Raw genomic sequence first — 17487 nt, 5'->3', positions numbered from 1 at the left:
AATAATAAAAGAAAAAAGAAAATTAATGATAAAATAAATACTAAAAAATAAATAAAATAAGGAAATTTACTGCTTGCCATTGATCAAGATAAGAGGCTCCCAAATCTGTAATATGGAAAGGCAGTCAATTCCAGTTTATACTGCCTCAGCACGATTGTACCAGGAATGCTTCAGCATTCTTGGTACAATCGTGCAAACTTAAAACATCAATGTAGCAAGCGAGTCCTAGACCAGAGGATATTGTGGTCAATATCCTACTCTGTTGTGCCAGACTAATTTTTTCAGCCTCCACTTTTCCCACGAGCTCTGAAGACAACACACAATAGCAGACATATAGGAAAACGAAACAATGTTTAGAATATCAGAAACAATAGCCATAAAATGTGACAAAAACTCAATAAATGTTCGGCGCACCTATATAATCTCTGAGAGTCAAACGCTCCAAAAGATAAAAATTAGGTCATGGTTCCGACCAATAGAAAACAACACAGATACACCCAAGACAAAAACACCAAGCCATTTTGGCTTGGTGTTTTTGTCGAAATGGCTCGCACCCCATTACTCCACCCCTAATCTCGTTTCATCATATTCTATTCTTCTACTTTACCCCAAAATTTCTATCTATCTTTCACCTTCTTCCCAAAGAATTCACAGCCAATCCTTGAAACCTGGGTTTTAAATTCACATACCTTTGTTTTACATGCAATTCCCCCATTTCTTTATCTCCATGATGTTTATCGCCATATGCCAGATGCTGCTTAATAAGATAACCAGAACATACTGAAAAGGTATGTCCAAAATTATTCCTTCCTCATGTATCTGTCTAAAACATCAGTAATGCTGTACAAATTGAGCAAGAAGCCAATGACATCATAAAAGGGGTACTCCTAAAGAAAATAGACAAAATAGCAATAAAAATTAATAGACTTTTCAGGTTTTTTTTTTTTTATAGATGATGTAAGACTAGTGTTCTTGAATTATTTTTCAACAGAATGTCCTGTTTGTTCCAAAGTGAAGAAAATCACACTGAATTTGGTAAACAATGGGAGGGGAAGACTGTTTATTCTTAATAGAGGATAATCATGAAGAGATTTTATGAAGGAGGAAAAATGTAGGATCTAAATTATATCTTAAGGATCTTGGAAATTGATTCCAAGATTCCAAGGGACAGGTTTGTAAGTGTCACAGATGCACTGAATCTTTGTTGAGGTGAAACCATCCTACAGCATGATGGTGTCAAGTTCTAGTCTAAGATTCTCAGTGATGGAGCAGGCATATGCTGCTCTATTAAGTAAAGATTTGATGACGCTCATTTTTTGAGAGAGATGACGAGCTGAATATCACTGTATGAAATTGCCTGTGAACACCATAAGACAGACAAATGAATAAAATTTAAATAATATAATAATAAACAAACTGAAATAATAATATTAATATTAAAGGAAAATAAGGAAGTGGAACAGTTACTACTTGCAATCATCTGAATGAGACTCTCTCCCAAATTTCTGCTATGAATAGACAATCATTGTGATTTAAGTTTGGCTACTGCACACACACACACACACACACACACACACACACACACACACACACACACACACACTCTCTCTCTCTCTCTCTGAACAAACACACAAACTTAGAATGACACCACTGTAACATAAGTGTATTAAACCAGAGAATATTGTGGTCACTGTCCATTTCCTGCTATATCATGCCAGATTCTTTCAGGTTTATTATGGATAATGTATGACTGATGTCCCTGTAGTAATTTTATTATTATCCTAAGACCCCACTGAGTCTCAGACATCTAGGAGGTCCCTTTTGTCATACATGCAACTCACTATACAGTGACAAACACGTTCAGATTCTCTGCAGATACCACACTCTCAGGTAATGCATTCCAATCATTCACAACTCTCCATGCAAAAAAGCTGTTTCTCATTCCCTTGCTCACACCCTCCTTACATAGCTTTCAGGGATGAGCTGTTCTCTCCCCATCTTCCACTATTTTATGAAAAATCTTTTCACTGTTAATCCTATAACAACCCCTACCCCTTACCAACTTGTATGTCTCTATCATATCACCCCTCTTCCTCCTATCCACTAAATTGCATCGTCTCAACCTTTTTCACATTCAATATTCCAGAGATCAGAAACTATTTTGGTCAATCGCCTCTGGACCCTCTCCAATATCTCATGCTTTTGAAAAGCAGGTGACTAAATCTGTGCACAGTAGTCCATATGTGGCCTAATCAGAGCATTATACAATGGAACCATAATCTCCTTACTTCTGCAAGTCAGTGTCCTCCACATCATTCTCAGCATTTGTTGTGTTATCCTCACAATTTTGACAATATGTCCTCTAAATTTCAGATCCTTATCTACCATCACTCAAAGATCCATTATTTCCTCCAGCTCCAAAAATATTCCCACCAAGAGTAATTCTACAGCCATCTTTGTTTTCCAACTTTTAAAAACTTACATTTTGCAACATTGAACTAGTATTCCCACTCCCTTGCCCATTCACTCAATCTATTCAAGAAGGCCTTACAAGTCTTCTTATAAGGCCAGAACATCACTATTCATCATAGTTCATCTCAACTTTGCATCATCATCATCATTTGCACAGCTGTATATCCCCATTCAAATCTTCCCAAATATCATTAACATATAGGTTAAAAAGCAATATCTCTAAAACAGATCCCTGAGGCACACAACTATGACTTTCCTCTTCTGGGATATTGCTCCCCCATACACAATTCATTGATACCTATCAGACAGCCAATCTGCAGTGGTGCAATGCAATAGTCCAATATCCAACCCCAATCCACTGTAGTTTGACTTTCAACTTATCATGCAGTAATCTATCAAAAGCTTATACTACTGTGTATCCATCTCTCACATCCAATGCTGCTGGTGTCACCTTACTGTAATAAGTAGATTATTAAACATGATCTCCCTTCAGCAAATCTGTGCTATTTATCAAAAAATAATAGCATTGTTGTCAACCCAATTCTGGATCCTCATTCTCACCAGTCTTTCAAAGACTTTAACTACAACACCTGACACACAGACTGGCCTATAATTTGATTCTTGAATTCTGTCACCTCCTTTGTAAAGTGGTACAATCTTGCTCTACTTCCACTCCTTTGGAACTTGACCCATGTAAGAATCATATTAAACATGTCAAGGCAGATGTCAACTCCATGGCACATTGTTTCAAAAACACACAGTGATCAGAAACTATTTTGATTTCAACAGCCTTATTAATTTCAACTTTGCTTAATTCTCCATATGTCTCTTCCTCACTCACAGTCAGTCTCTCCTCCTCATCATTCCCTGTTCTCACATGTCTTTCATCCTTGTGAATGTGAGCTTTATGAACTGCTCATTAAATATCTCAACTATATCCTCTGAAGCAGCTGTCCTTATACCATCCTACCATAAACATTCCTATTTCTGCTGGCTACATATTGAAAGAACTCCCTGGGATTTTTTTTTGCTTCATTAGCTAACTGCTGCTCATACTGAACTTTCGCTACCCTTACGAACAAAGTCACCCTCCTTGCATATTCTTTGTATTCCTTATGGAATTGATTATTACCACTTCTCTTGTGTTGCCTCCATAATGCTTTTTTCTCTATATTGGCTTAATCTCTTCATCAATTTCACATCTACCTTATTTAATCTTCTGACCTTTTTTAATAAATTGAGACATTGCTTCTACTAGATAATTGCTTCTACTTGAATGTCACGCAAACAGAACTGATCTCCTTTCCACCCAACTCCTCATTTCATGCTACAGCTGTCTCCTGAGCTTCTCATAATCATTAGCCTTGCATTTCTACATTTACCATTTCCTCACAGAAGTCCTCACATGGCTGGCAACCACCCACGTGATCACTTCATGGTCACTCTCACCAACTGGAGGGAGATTTGACACCTCATTTATAATAACATCCTCTGATGAGATGATCAAATCCAATATTCTCAATCCTTGCGTGCCATCTGTTACATACTGCCTGAGATAGTTGTCCCTTAAAAACTCAAGAAAGTCATTTTCTTCACTTCCAGTTGCTATCTCTCATCCCAATCTAATTAAAATCACCCATAATGATCAATTTTCCCATTTGCTGGGCTAATTTGCTTATACATTTCCTGGTAACTTCCATCCACGTTACCAGGTCTATAGCAACCCTTCAACGAAATATTTCATTCTACTCACCACTATCTTGTACCATACTACTTCAAAACCACTACCACTATTTCCTCCTTGCATCTCTAACTTGTATGGACATCTTTTTTTCTATCATCAATAGCACACCACTTTCCTTTTTACCCTTTCTAGCTTCATGAAATACATCATACCCTTCCCTCTCTATTCCTGTCAGGATGTCATCCTCATTCCGCTATGTCTCCCTTATTCCAACAATTTTTGGGTTAACAAACTCAATCAATGCAACTATTTAATTTCCCTTGTTTCTAATACTTCTAGCATTTGTATACAAATATAACAGCGAATTCCTGGATCTATAACAAGTTTCACTGATGACACTTATTAGATGTGACCTCCATACTTTCCTCGAGACATTTCTTTTTCTCCTTAATCGTCCTGGAACCATCTTGAAATTCAACTGTTTTCCCTGCATCCCAGGTCATCCCCTCTCCTTTTGTCTACACACACACACACACACACATTAACATTCTTTTGGAGCATCAAACTTTCTCATGCTGTTCCCCCTTTCAACCCCGAGTCTCCCCATTTCCCTGTTTGTTTTGCACACTTGTTTTCTCATTCCCTACACTCATGCTACCCACTTCTTTCATAGGCACCACTTCAATCTCTCCTCCTTTTTCACATCACTTCTTGCTTGATCAGATTAATTCTCTGCATTCATTACTCTCCCTTTCAGCAGCAGTCTTTCCAAATGACTCATGCTAAAACCATTCAAATGCAGTCCATCATTCTTATACAGTTCAATTCTTCCTTCAAACTCATTTTTCACTTTAACAAACTACGCTCCGTTCTCTTCATGCATTTGCTAACGTATCATTCATAATTCTTGCTCTCCACCTCATCTCATCACTGTCATAACTGAGCATCACACTGACTACCTTTCCTATCACACTATTATCTTTTATCCTTCTCAACAACCTCCTGATATCCAATCTTACATTCTCCTTGTTCCCAGTCAAGTCATGCCCAATGCCTCAATCACTCTATTCATTTTACCTTCAGGAAAACTAACCTTGTGCATCTTCTTGTTTACCAAGCCTCTAATAATAGAATCACCATACAACACCACTCATGGGTCTTTCGCTATCATTTTCATATCAACATCATTCATTTGTTTTTATCTTCTTCATTCTTCAATACATACATATCAAAAATTCTCTTCATTTCAGTCTGCATCTAGCTCATCTCTTGCCTCATATTCACCAACTCAGCTTTCAAATCTTGTGTTCTTTTTTCACTATCAACTCTTTGTATTTTATTGCTAGTCAAACACTTGCTCACCATCAATCCTGCTGGTAACCTTACCGTTAACTTCATTTAACAGAATGTTAAATGAAGTTAACGGTAAGGTTACCAGCAGGATTCCTCATAGCAGTCCATGAATCTTTTGATCTGTCTGAAGAGTTTGCATCTAACGATGAAGTAGCCAAAACTAAGGATTCCACATGAGTTTGGTATATTTTTTGAACAGAATATCCTATTCATCCAAAGTGAGAGCAGAGGCAATTACATTGAATCTGGTAAACACACAAGGGGGGGGGGAGGACTGTTAATCTTTTGTGGAGGGTGACCAGGAGGAGATTTTCATTAACAAGAAAAAATTTGAGAACTAAATTCTATCTTTTAAGAATCTTTGAAATTGATTCAGATATTCCTAAGGACTGGCTTGTAATTGTCACAGATGCATTTAATCTTCTTGCAGGTGAAGCCATTCTGTAGCACAATGCTTTGGATGATGTCAAGTTCTAGTCAAAGGTCCTCAAGAGTTGTAACAGATGATATGTATTCTATTTAGTGAGGATAACATTAATTTTTTGAGAAGGATAATGTGCTGAATCTTGTATGCAATGGCCTGTGGCAGGTTTATGATGAATTTAAGTTGAAATACACCAGATATAGGTCCAAGAAGGCTAATTTTTTGTTCCCCCCCCCCATAGTAAAGTTGATATGCAGGCTGCTAATCTTAGTTAGAAAGACAAAAACATCATCCATATTGCATATTGAAAAGGAATGTTGCAGTAGTATTAAGAAGAATAAAGTCCTGGCCTTAGTCTCATAGAATCAATGCTATTTTAAATTCACTACTGTAAACATTGGAAGTTCAACACCTTCATAAGAGCAAACTGAGATTATTTGCTTTCCCAGGTGAGGCAAGTTCTAGAAATTAGATAATAATGCTCTTTAGATTTTTATCCACAAACCAAGTAGATATACAAAAAAGTAAATCATCTTTGGATCTACTTTTATGTATATTGCTACCTAAGCTGACATAAAATGAATATACAAGGAGATACAAATTTTGCACAGTAACAGAAAATGCAACTGGAATCATCCACATATAACTTTCCCTTTTCCATTTTCCTCTAAAAATGGAAGGTGGGAAGGACAGTTAAGTCTTTAGTGTATGCTGTAGTGAATTCTACATTTTTTTGCCACTTTTGACATGGGAGGAGGAATCTGAGAAACTATTCCTGTACTTAAGAGCATTCATGGGAAAAAAAAAGTCTGAATATTGAAAAATATTGAATGAATGTTGGCATTTAATTAATAGAATTAATTATTATATAAAATATATAAACCTTGTAATGTGTTACTCTTCAAATGAAGTAAGTAGAAATTTGATTCCTGTGAATTTTTTTTTACTGCTGTGCTGGTGAATGACTAAGAGAGAGATGATATTCACTGTTAATAATGTTCGTATAGCACCCTCCCACAATGAGTCTTCAGACTCCATGGAGATAATCTGCTACTTTTATTTGTTATTATTATTGAAAAGTAATACACTTTTCAATAAAACCAGAAATACTTAAGTAAATTAAAATTTTACATAGAAATATTAGTAGAGGGTTAAATATTAATTAGTATGTATCTGCTATGATGCTGGAAATATAGTTTGCTATCTCAGACTCTGTAAAAAAAAATAAAAAATCAGTCATGACTTTTGGACCCCTCCCTGATGTCGTTTTTTTTTTTAAATTCCTCATCAGTGTTAAAGTGATGTCCACATGGGTAACTCTTTAACTGACCAAAGTTAAAAGTAACTTGGTGCTAAGTTGAGACCCTATGCTTGACGTAGAATAATACTGGAAATTTAAATCTGTTGAGCAGTATGCAGTCTAACCTTACATTGCAATGCAAGATTATGTCAGATAATTTCAGATTAAGTCTTTCTTTGCGGGCTTTTTTTTACAGTTGTTCTGAAAGTCTCATAATAAAATAAATAAATTCACCTTTCTGAGTCGTTGATTACAATTTTTACAATTAAATTACAATTTTACAACACTAAATGTGTCATTTATGACAATGCAGTACTGTTATAAATGGAGATATTCGGGAGAATATGAACATATCAATTAGGCCAGGTGTGAACAACATGATAAGATAAAGTTTAATGAAAATAAACTATCCCGCGGACCCCAGGGGGCTGCAGACCATAGTTTGGGAAACACTGACTTAAAGTATAATCATCATCATCAAATTCCTGCCATGTACCCTCAAGAGGTGTACAGGATGTGACAGTACTACATGAAAAAAATTACATCATTACTAACTTCCTATCTACAATTTTCCTCCAAATCAGTCTGTTACTTGTCAAGACTCCAACATTATCAGATCTTATATTTCTATCGTCTAAGGCACTTTGTACCGTATCAATCCACCTATATCTTGGTCTTCCTCTGGGTCGTTTTCCTGTCAACCTGGCAAAGAACACTTGTTTTGCGCTAATCTTTCCTCTCCCATTCTATTTAAGTGACCATACCACCTGAGATTAGCTCTGCTAATGCATTCCTGGATGTTGACAATGTCAAGTTCTTTCCTAATATCCTCATTTTTAATATGATATTGCCACTGATGGTATCTGGTCACGCTTCTAATCTTTCTCAGGACTCTCATATCTGCGGTCTCTAGTCTTTGGTCAAGTGTTTTACTTCTGACCCAGCTCTCAGATCCATAAGTTAAAACTGGTTTGAACACTGTCTTGTATACAGCTAATTTAGTGTTCCGACTAATTTCTCTCTTATTCCATATGAATTTATTCAATTGACTTCCCACCATACCAGCTTTGCTGATTCTGTTGTCTATTTCTATATTTAATTTACCATCTTCAGTAAAAATCGTGCCTAAGTAGCTGAAATGTTTTACTTGTTCCACAGGTTCTCCATTCACAACACAGTTGACATTTTGAATGATTCTACCTATTTTCATTGTCTTTGTCTTTTTATTGCTGACCTTCATACCAATCTATTACAACAGCTATTCAATTTAATCAGAGAATCTTGCAGATTTGTAGCAGATTTATTTAGAAGTATAACATCATCTGCATAAAGCAAAGAGCTGACATTAACATCTCCAATTTTGATATCAGGTTTAATACCACTTTCCTTCATAATGTGATCCATATAGATAATGAATAACAGAGGGGATAATGTACATCCTTGTCTCACACCAGATTTAACATTAAACCATCTTCCTGTACTTCCTTCAATTCTAACTGCCGACTTACAACTCAAATAAAGACTAAGTATTGCTTGATATAATGCCCCATTGACACCATATAACTACAGCATATTGAATAGCTTCTCTCTTGGCACCTTGTCATATGCCTTTTCCAAATCGACAAAACTTAAATACAGATCTTTGTTATATTCCCATGCTTTCTCGACTATTTGTCGTAAAGTGAAGATCTGATTCTGACGGCCTCTATTTGGCCTGAATCCAGCTTGTTCTTCACCAAGCTTTTCTTCCACATTCTTCTCAACCGTTTCTCAAGTATACTTGCATAGATCTTGCCAGGAACACTCAGTAGGGAAATACCTCTGTAATTCTCACATTCAGTTTTATTTCCCTTTTTATATATCGGTACTATGAGAGATCTACTCCAATCATCAGGAATTCGTCCCTCTGTTCAGGCTTTCTGAACTATGCAGTGCAGCCACTGTAAGACTTTTATACCACCGTACTTCAGCATTTCTGGTCGAATATCATCTACTCATGCTGCCTTTCCACATTTCAAGCCTTTGATGGCTTTTTCTACTTCAAGTATGGATATGTATTCCTGACTGCATGCCTGGTCAGTGTTTTTTTATCACTGTGCTATCATCACTGCTTGTTTCATTTAGCAGTTTTTCAAAGTAATTACTCCATACTTTAAGGATATCTCTTTCTCCTGTTTTCATGTCACCTTTATCATCTCTAACTCCTTTTACAGCACTCTTTCCTCCATTCCTAAGCTTCTTCAACAACCTCCAGAATATTTTGCCACCTTCTTGATATTTATTTTCTATATTCTTGCCAAAGTCCTCCCATGACTTCTGTTTAGCTTTCTTACATTTGTCTCTGTATTCTGTAAGAGTAAAAGCTGACTTATTTGCCAGTTTATCTTTGCACACAACCTCGCCACATGCCTCTCTGGCAGAATCAATCAATGTTTTCTTCAAAGTTTGCACTGAATCTCTAAGGTTTGATTCCTATTCTCAAACTCTTTCATTTTCTTTTCAATAATCTTTCTGTACTTTAGTCTACAGTTCATATCTGAGAGCTGCTCAACTTTTATTCACTTTAAAACTTTCTTACATGTTATTCTTTTCAATATGAAATTCAATTTTATCCTGCTCAAGACTAAATAGTGATCACTTCCAATTTCAAATCCTCTGTACACTCTGGTGTCCTGCACCAGGGAGAAAACATCACTATCAACAATAACATAGTCTATGAGACTTTTCTTATTCCTAGCCTCTTCTCTCCATGTGAATTTGTGCACATTTCTATGTTGGAACATGGTGTTAGTAATAACCAGTCCATGTCATGAGCAGAAATCCAACAGATATTTGCCATTATTATTAGCTTTGCTCTTTTCTCCAAATTTTCCCAAAATATTTTTGTATGTCTCACAATCATTTCCTACTCTGCTATTTAGATCCCCAACAAGGACCAACTTTTCCTTTTTCATTGTGTCAGTTGCTTTTTCTAAAGCATCAAAAATTTCCTCCACTTCTACCTTAGTAGAACCTTCTGTGGGACCATAGGCACAAATAAGTCTCATTGTCCAGTTCCCCATTCTCGTATTTGCCCACATTACTCTACTTGAGACTGACTGCCATTCAAGAAGATTAGCCTCGTATTTTGTGTTGAATACTATGGCTACTCCTTCTTTTCCTTGATTCTCATTGCCTGAATATAACATTTTGTATTTATTGCTCAGAAAGATCTCACCAGTTTTGGTCTTTTTTGTTTCAGTCACCCCTATTATGTCGATTTGGTACTTATCTAATTCCTCAGCTAGCTCCATTTCTTTGCCATTCAGGCTTCTTACATTGGTAGTACCGATCTTTAAGTCTGGTGATGTTGAGTTGGGGTTTGTTTGCAGATTTGTTCCAGTAGCTGACTTTTCGCTGTTCACCCTGGTTCCCCGGCGAAAACAACGGGGGCCTTGTTTGACCGGGCAACGCCTCAGCCGGCATGAAATTTTGTCATGTTGTACCATCATTTTTTATTTTGGTTTAACCAATAAATCCCAAACGGCTAAATCCCAAATTGCCAGCCCATCCTCGTTCGTTCAGTATCAAAGTAGATACCCAACAGGGTGCACCACGAGAAGGTGAGGATTGGACATTAGGTCAGAAGCCCTGGTCGGTTCTCCGCATTCCTTTAAAGGCTATGTGGAGGTCTCCTCTCAGTGTAATCTCCTACTTTATTATTATTAAGAGAGACCTCCAGGAAGAGAGACTCATTGAGGGAGGCCACATATTACCTGCACCAGCAGTCATACCAGTTCTTGAATTCATTCATACTACTTGTGCGTGGGCACGCACGCACACACTATCCACTGGCAATCCATTCTAATCATGAATCACTCTATGGCAGAAAAATCTAACTCTTACCCCCCCCCCCCTTTGTTGAAAGCATTCATTCTCAACTGCTAAGGATCCTCTTGTCCTTTCCCTACTCCTATAAAATGGAAAATTCCATTTGCTGATTTCCTGTATGACTCTTTCAGAGGTTTGTTAGTCTCAATCATATCACCCCTCTTACTCCTGTTTGCTGGTCTGCAATCCAGAAATTCTTAATCTGTCATAAACAGTATCCCACAATTATTATAAAAAGTTATATCATTTTAATACTCTTTTACACTCTCTCTCTCTCTTTCTCCATTGTACCAGAATCCATAAACCAGGAGACCAGACTTTGCACAACAGTTGTGAGGTCTAATCAAGGCCTTATAAAGAAGCAAAATGACTTTCTTATCATTAGAAGTCAAGGTTTGTTTTTGCTGATCTATCTTTTCACACTACTGATATCAATAATACACATACTGAATACTCTTTCTGATGAATTTCTAGATATGAGCAAGAACTCAATGATGACGTACTACTGCATGGAAACATCAATTGCACAGGCTACTGTTAAAACCCACAAGTAATATTTATTTATTATCTAGTAATACCATAAAAGATATTACATTTCAGCCTATCTTTATACATTTGCAATGATCATGACTCATTCAATACTTTCTATTAAACACTAATCCAGCACATACTGCTGTCAAGAATGTGCTTTAAGTGTATCTGCAGGTAACTATATTAATAATAATGACAAATAAATAATAGCACATAATTTTTAAAGAAAGTACAATGATACAGTAGGTTTTATATAAAGAAAGTAAAATAATAGGAAAAAAATACCTCTGAATTTCTACTGGTTTTAATAAACGGCCTTTATGATAAACAGGAACTTTATAATAACATCCAGCATGATAGACAGCTACATGTTGACTATCATTAAAATGGAGGAGCTTATCTATAGGAAAAAAATATATTCATTCAGTAGATAATGTTAGAAAAGTAACAATGAAAGAAAGTGCAATCCAATTCCCTATTTAATTCTGAAAAACACAAACATAAATAGAATATAAAAATATAAAAAACCGTGCACTCCGCAACATCCCAGCACCACAGATGACATGTGTCCTATGTTGGAATGATCTAAATCCTGTCTGGATCATAAGGAATATTTCTAAGTGGATTTTAGAAAGAACTGAAGGCGAGTTAGTTGGTCTGAAATAGATGGTAGGAGATTCTCCTTCCACAAAACACACAAACCAGTTAGAGATGATGCATACAAAATGGACAAAGCAGATTACTGCATGATAGGAGTAACTGAATAATATAATACTTATGTTCATAAAAAGCCAAGTTGCTTTTCCATAACAGGCTATTTGACTTAATAAATAAATTATTAACATCTGACCTCCATGGAATCAAAGGACTCATCGTGGGAGGTCTATACTCTCTCATGCAAAAAGATCATCGTACCGTGCCTTGAGCCCATTCAGAGTTTCTGCACTTGCCACACTCACTAATCACTCTCCATGCAAGGAACCTCCCTCTCACTCCCCTGCTCACACCCTCCTTATACAGCTTCCATGGATGACTCTTTGCCTCACTCTGCTTTGTGAAATATCTTTGTAAATGGGGAGGGGGGATATTCCTATTATCTCTTTATCTCTATACAACTATATACTGACTGCCTTCCGCACTTGCCTTCTTATTCCTTGAACACCAGAAAATTTATTTGATATGCTGCGCCACTGATGTCCGTTTTCTAGTAATAAGAAGTGTTAGGTGTGTCCAGTAGTTTTCTCATTACATTCAAATTATCCCTGATTAATTAATATCTGCAGTCGTGGTCTAGTATCTTTCCTTTACTATCCTTTCTCCTGGGTTCCTGCTAATAGGCTCTAATATTTTTTCAGAACAGTGCATCAAAGAATTAAATATCAGGCAACACTCTATTAACATTTAAACAACACATTTATTTACCATAAAACAATTTACACTATTAATCCATTAAAGAAAAATTTGCTTAGTTTAATTTTACATAAAACAATTATGTTAAAATGCCCTTTCAATTCATGAAAATCATGTCACAAAAATAACCACTCTCCTCCAATATCTAATTACTATCTAAAGCAATAGTACCATTAACAAACAGTTACTTCTTTACTGTTATACACATAAGAATATCATTACATATAAAAGTTCGATTCCTCTGATACTAAGATAATACTCTAGGCAAGGTGCACCATTGACAAACAGTTACTCTCTGACTGTTACACACATAATCTTCTATTACTTATTTAACATTTTAAATCCAACCATTAAATTTGCTCAAATTCGGCAGTTTAATCTTAATTATATAATCCACTTAATAATCCACTATTAGAGTTCTCCTATAATTCACAAAATTGGAAAGAAAAAATCAAACTCACTTTAGGGCTGCTACTCACTGCGTATTCTCATTCCCTGCCTTTGGATTGGATTCCTGACCTTTTCCTCCCGCTTCAGGTTTTTCTTTCCCTTTTTTACGCTGGCGATAGATTTACTGACGCTTCTGGGACGCTGTCCTCGCGGCACATCAGGCAAAGATTATCGGCTTGAGGAGTACTTGAGTGCGTGTTGGACTAACGGAGCAATTTCTTCCCGCTCGAAAATTTCCTCTTTCCAGACAACAACTACCAGCGAAGGTTTGATATCAGATCAATGCTTTGCCTGGTGGATCGGTTCCTTTCATCTTTCTTTCAGGCCACTGGTATGACTTCTCCTGAAGTAGCATCCTCGATGGCTTACATCTGACGGACAACCGCTGGGGTACCGATAAAGACCTATGGATAACCGATACTCGATCTTCCGATCACCTACTTTCGGATCTCCCTGTACGAAGACATGGGACCCCGAATATTTCGGTGCGATCCCTTGTTCTTTCCTTGACACTGACCCTTTCTTTGATCTTCTTCTACACTCCTTTAATCCTATTTGTTTCGGGCAGCGGAAGTGCATCTGAAGTTTGTCAGTCGGTCTGACACTGACCTTGAGTGTTTGCAGGTAGAATTCACCAACAACTTTCACATATCCTTATAAGGAGCTAATTTATTTAATTTTATTTATTTATTTAATTAGCTTTCATTTATAGACATGAAAGTAATTTAAAATTTTGAAAAGAAGTTTTATATAGAAAATTTCTTACAATAGATAGCAAAAAATACAAATTTCATAAAATAACTAAGCTTTTGAATACTAGATAAATGTGTAAAAAAATTCCCTCCAATTTATCTGCAGGGGATATATCCCAAGACTTCCAGTGGATGCCTGAAACCACAGATAGTACCAAACCCTATGTACTATGTGTTTTCCTATGCATACATACCTATGATAAAGTTTAATAATATATACATTAGGTACAGTACGAGATTAACAGCAATAACTAATAATAAAATAGATTGGGAAGCCAATTATAACAATATACTGTAATAAAATTAATGTGAATTGAATCTCTTAGCAATCTCAGCATATGATTTTCTTTTTTTTCTTATGAAGTCAAGAACTTTTACCTTTTCACTTAAAGGAAGCACTTACGGCTTCTCTTTAGCATATGTCAGTCAATCTAATAACAATCTAGACAGTTACTAAGTGACTAGTGGACAGGTAGCATATACAGTACAGCATGGATACCATGGACAAAATGATGATTCATGTCCCAGGAGGGACAGCACGAGATTTCTTTATGCTAATCAGAACGCAGCATAATTTAAAACTTATGAATTATTTATGTAATTTTCCATTTAACATGTTTGGACTGGGGTTGACCACGGTAACATTTCCACGGTTACTGGGGTAACAAACTGTGGAAAGCCAACCTGCAGATAAGGGCTAATAAAGGTGGCAGTATGTCATACAATTGCATACCATAAAAAAAACCTGTATTTGAGTATACTTTTCTAAATCATTTTAATGAAATCAAAAACATTCCATACAAGTACTATTCTCCAATTCTTCTCAGCTGAAAATTCTTAAGTTCGTTCCATTTGTTTTTTCAACCTGAAAATCAAAATTGGCAATATACAAAAAACTATATGTGTGTGTGTGTGTGTGTGTGTGTGTGTGTGTGTAGAAAGTATTTTACCTTGAGTATAATAAATGTTAAAGATACCAAGCTATTTTAAACCTGGTTTTACTCCATTTCCCAAGTAAGCAAACAGACAAACAAGTCAACAAGTCAAGTTTGCGCCTGCAAGTGTTGCAAGTCTAGCTGACCCTGCACGTAGTGCAAGACCAAGGCAACTCATGGTAAAAGTAGAATAAGCTCTGATCACTAATCTTAATATTTACTCTTAATGCAAAGCACATCTCCTGGAGGAGATTATTATTATTATTATTTTGACACCTCCAAGGAGTTCAAAGACTCATCGAGGGAGAGTGTGCCGACAGTATCGAACGATTGGTCCCCTTCCAACTACTAACTGCGCTCAAACTTACTTAACTGAGCCATTAGTAGCAGAGGCTCTACCAATCGACCAACCATGATACTTTGTATTAAAGGCAAGGGGCCACTACCCAGACTGGTTTCGACCTTTATTGAGGTTCTCATCAGTGGGAGCCAGGCTAGAAATACCAAGATTTTAGTAATACAGAGCTTATAAGTATTTTACCAGAACAAGTTACCATAATTTCACAATATATATATATTGTTTGTGAAATGAGTTGAATGACTTAAACCGAGAGTTAGGTAAAAGGGGGTTTAATAGTAAAACATGACTAGTTTTGGCTTTACCTAACTCTCGGTTTAAGTCACTCAACTCATTTCACATATAAGCCAAAACTAGTCGTGTTTTACTATTAAACTTCCTTTTACCTAACTCTCGGTTTAAGTCATTCAACTCATTTCACAATATGTATTTCAACCGAGTCAATGAATCATCATAGGTATATATATATCCTAATATAAAATATCAAAAAACTTACCAGTTTCAATGCCTGGAATTCTAGTTGTATTAAATGTTCGTTCATATTGTGCTGAACAAAGAGGAACAAGCTTCTGAATTAAAATCTAAAAATACAAAAAAATTTCCTTTTTATTTTGTATTCAAAATGGATTTTTACAGAAGAATAGATTACTTATGAATTTTTTTTTTTTTAAAAGCTATTTACTTCTGTATGTTAAACTAGCTATAAACTTATCTTCTTGCTATTATGAAGATTTGTTATAAATGAACTCTTCTCCATTTGAAATTTCCTAGTTTTAAAAATACCAGAAAGTGAGTGGGATTTTTAAAAAGAAAGAAAGGACAAAGAAAAATGGTAATCAGAAGCAATTGCACATGTTAGCATCAGTTCAACAGTTTCTCTTTCTAGAACAATTCAGTCTTACGTTTTCATAATTAATCAGCAATTTCCATATAACATTCAACATTGACCTACAATAAACCTACAGAGAATTACTAAACTCTGAAAGGATCCTGGTAGATGGACTTTTCATTTTATGGATGGTGGACAGAGGATAAGAGGAAATACATGGAAAATGAGACTGGTGCAGAAAAGAAAGCAGTGAGAGCTAGATTTTTTTCTCACAGAGCAATCTGTGTGTGGGTGATTGGAATGACTTTCTTTGTTCTAAGGTGGCGAGTGCAGTTTGTGTGAATGAATTCAATAAAAGGTATTAACAGCTGGTGTAAGTAATATGTGGCTCACTCAATGAGTTCTTGATTTCTTAGAGGTGTCAGGTGGTAGAGTCATCATCATTAATTTTCTAATATGTATCCTCAAGGTGTGTTCTGGCTACTATGATAGCATATGATTAAGTTAACTATGATTAAGTGTACATTATTATTAATTTATATTAATAAACCTATCAACAATTTTCCTCCAAATTAGTCTATTACTTCTCATCACTTCAATAATGAATCTAACATTTTGTGCTTCTGAGGCACTTCTAACTGAATCAATCCACCTGAACCTTGGCCTTCTCTAGGTCTCCTCTCAACTTGGCATTGAACACCTGATTTGCCAATTTTTCTCACTGATTCCAATTAAGTGGTAATACCACCTTAGAATAGCTCTGCTTACACAAACTTGAATGCTAACAATGTCAAATTCCTTTCTAATATCTTCATTTTTAATATGATTCTATGATTGATGTCATCTGTTCACTCCCCCTAATTTTTCTCAGAATACTCATATCTGTAGCCCCCTAGTCTTTGATCGAGTGCTTTACTTCTAAACTAACTCTCAGATCCATAATCGGTTTGAACACTGTATTGTATACTGTTCGTTTGGTGTTTTGGCTAATTTCTGTCTTATTCCATATAAATTTAGTCAAATGGCTACCCACCATATCAGCTATGCATATTCTGTAGTCTATTTTCAAATTTAATTTGCCATCTTTACTAAAAACTATGCCTAAATAGACAAAATATT

The 17487-nt window shown here is 35.9% G+C and overlaps 1 protein-coding gene across 2 annotated transcripts in view; it reads right to left on the bottom strand.

Annotated features, from left to right (window-relative positions):
• whd (carnitine O-palmitoyltransferase whd) overlaps positions 1–17487 on the bottom strand; it is a 297210-nt gene that overhangs the window by 177464 nt on the left and 102259 nt on the right. For both annotated transcript variants that reach the window (XM_090412567.1, XM_090412568.1), the window contains exons 9-10: positions 16036–16120; positions 11920–12034 (exon numbers count right to left, since the gene is read on the bottom strand). In XM_090412567.1, coding sequence (XP_090268693.1) covers positions 11920–12034; positions 16036–16120 — 200 coding nt within the window. The remainder of the gene's footprint in view (positions 1–11919; positions 12035–16035; positions 16121–17487) is intronic.

The sequence above is a fragment of the Typopeltis vanoorti genome, chromosome 23 (assembly GCF_054136105.1).
Source record: "Typopeltis vanoorti isolate ZY-2024b chromosome 23, IOZ_Tvanoo_1.0, whole genome shotgun sequence".
NCBI classification, from domain to species: domain Eukaryota; kingdom Metazoa; phylum Arthropoda; class Arachnida; order Uropygi; family Thelyphonidae; genus Typopeltis; species Typopeltis vanoorti.
Note: the sequence above shows the minus strand (reverse complement) of the source record. Positions and strands in the feature narration are given on the sequence as shown.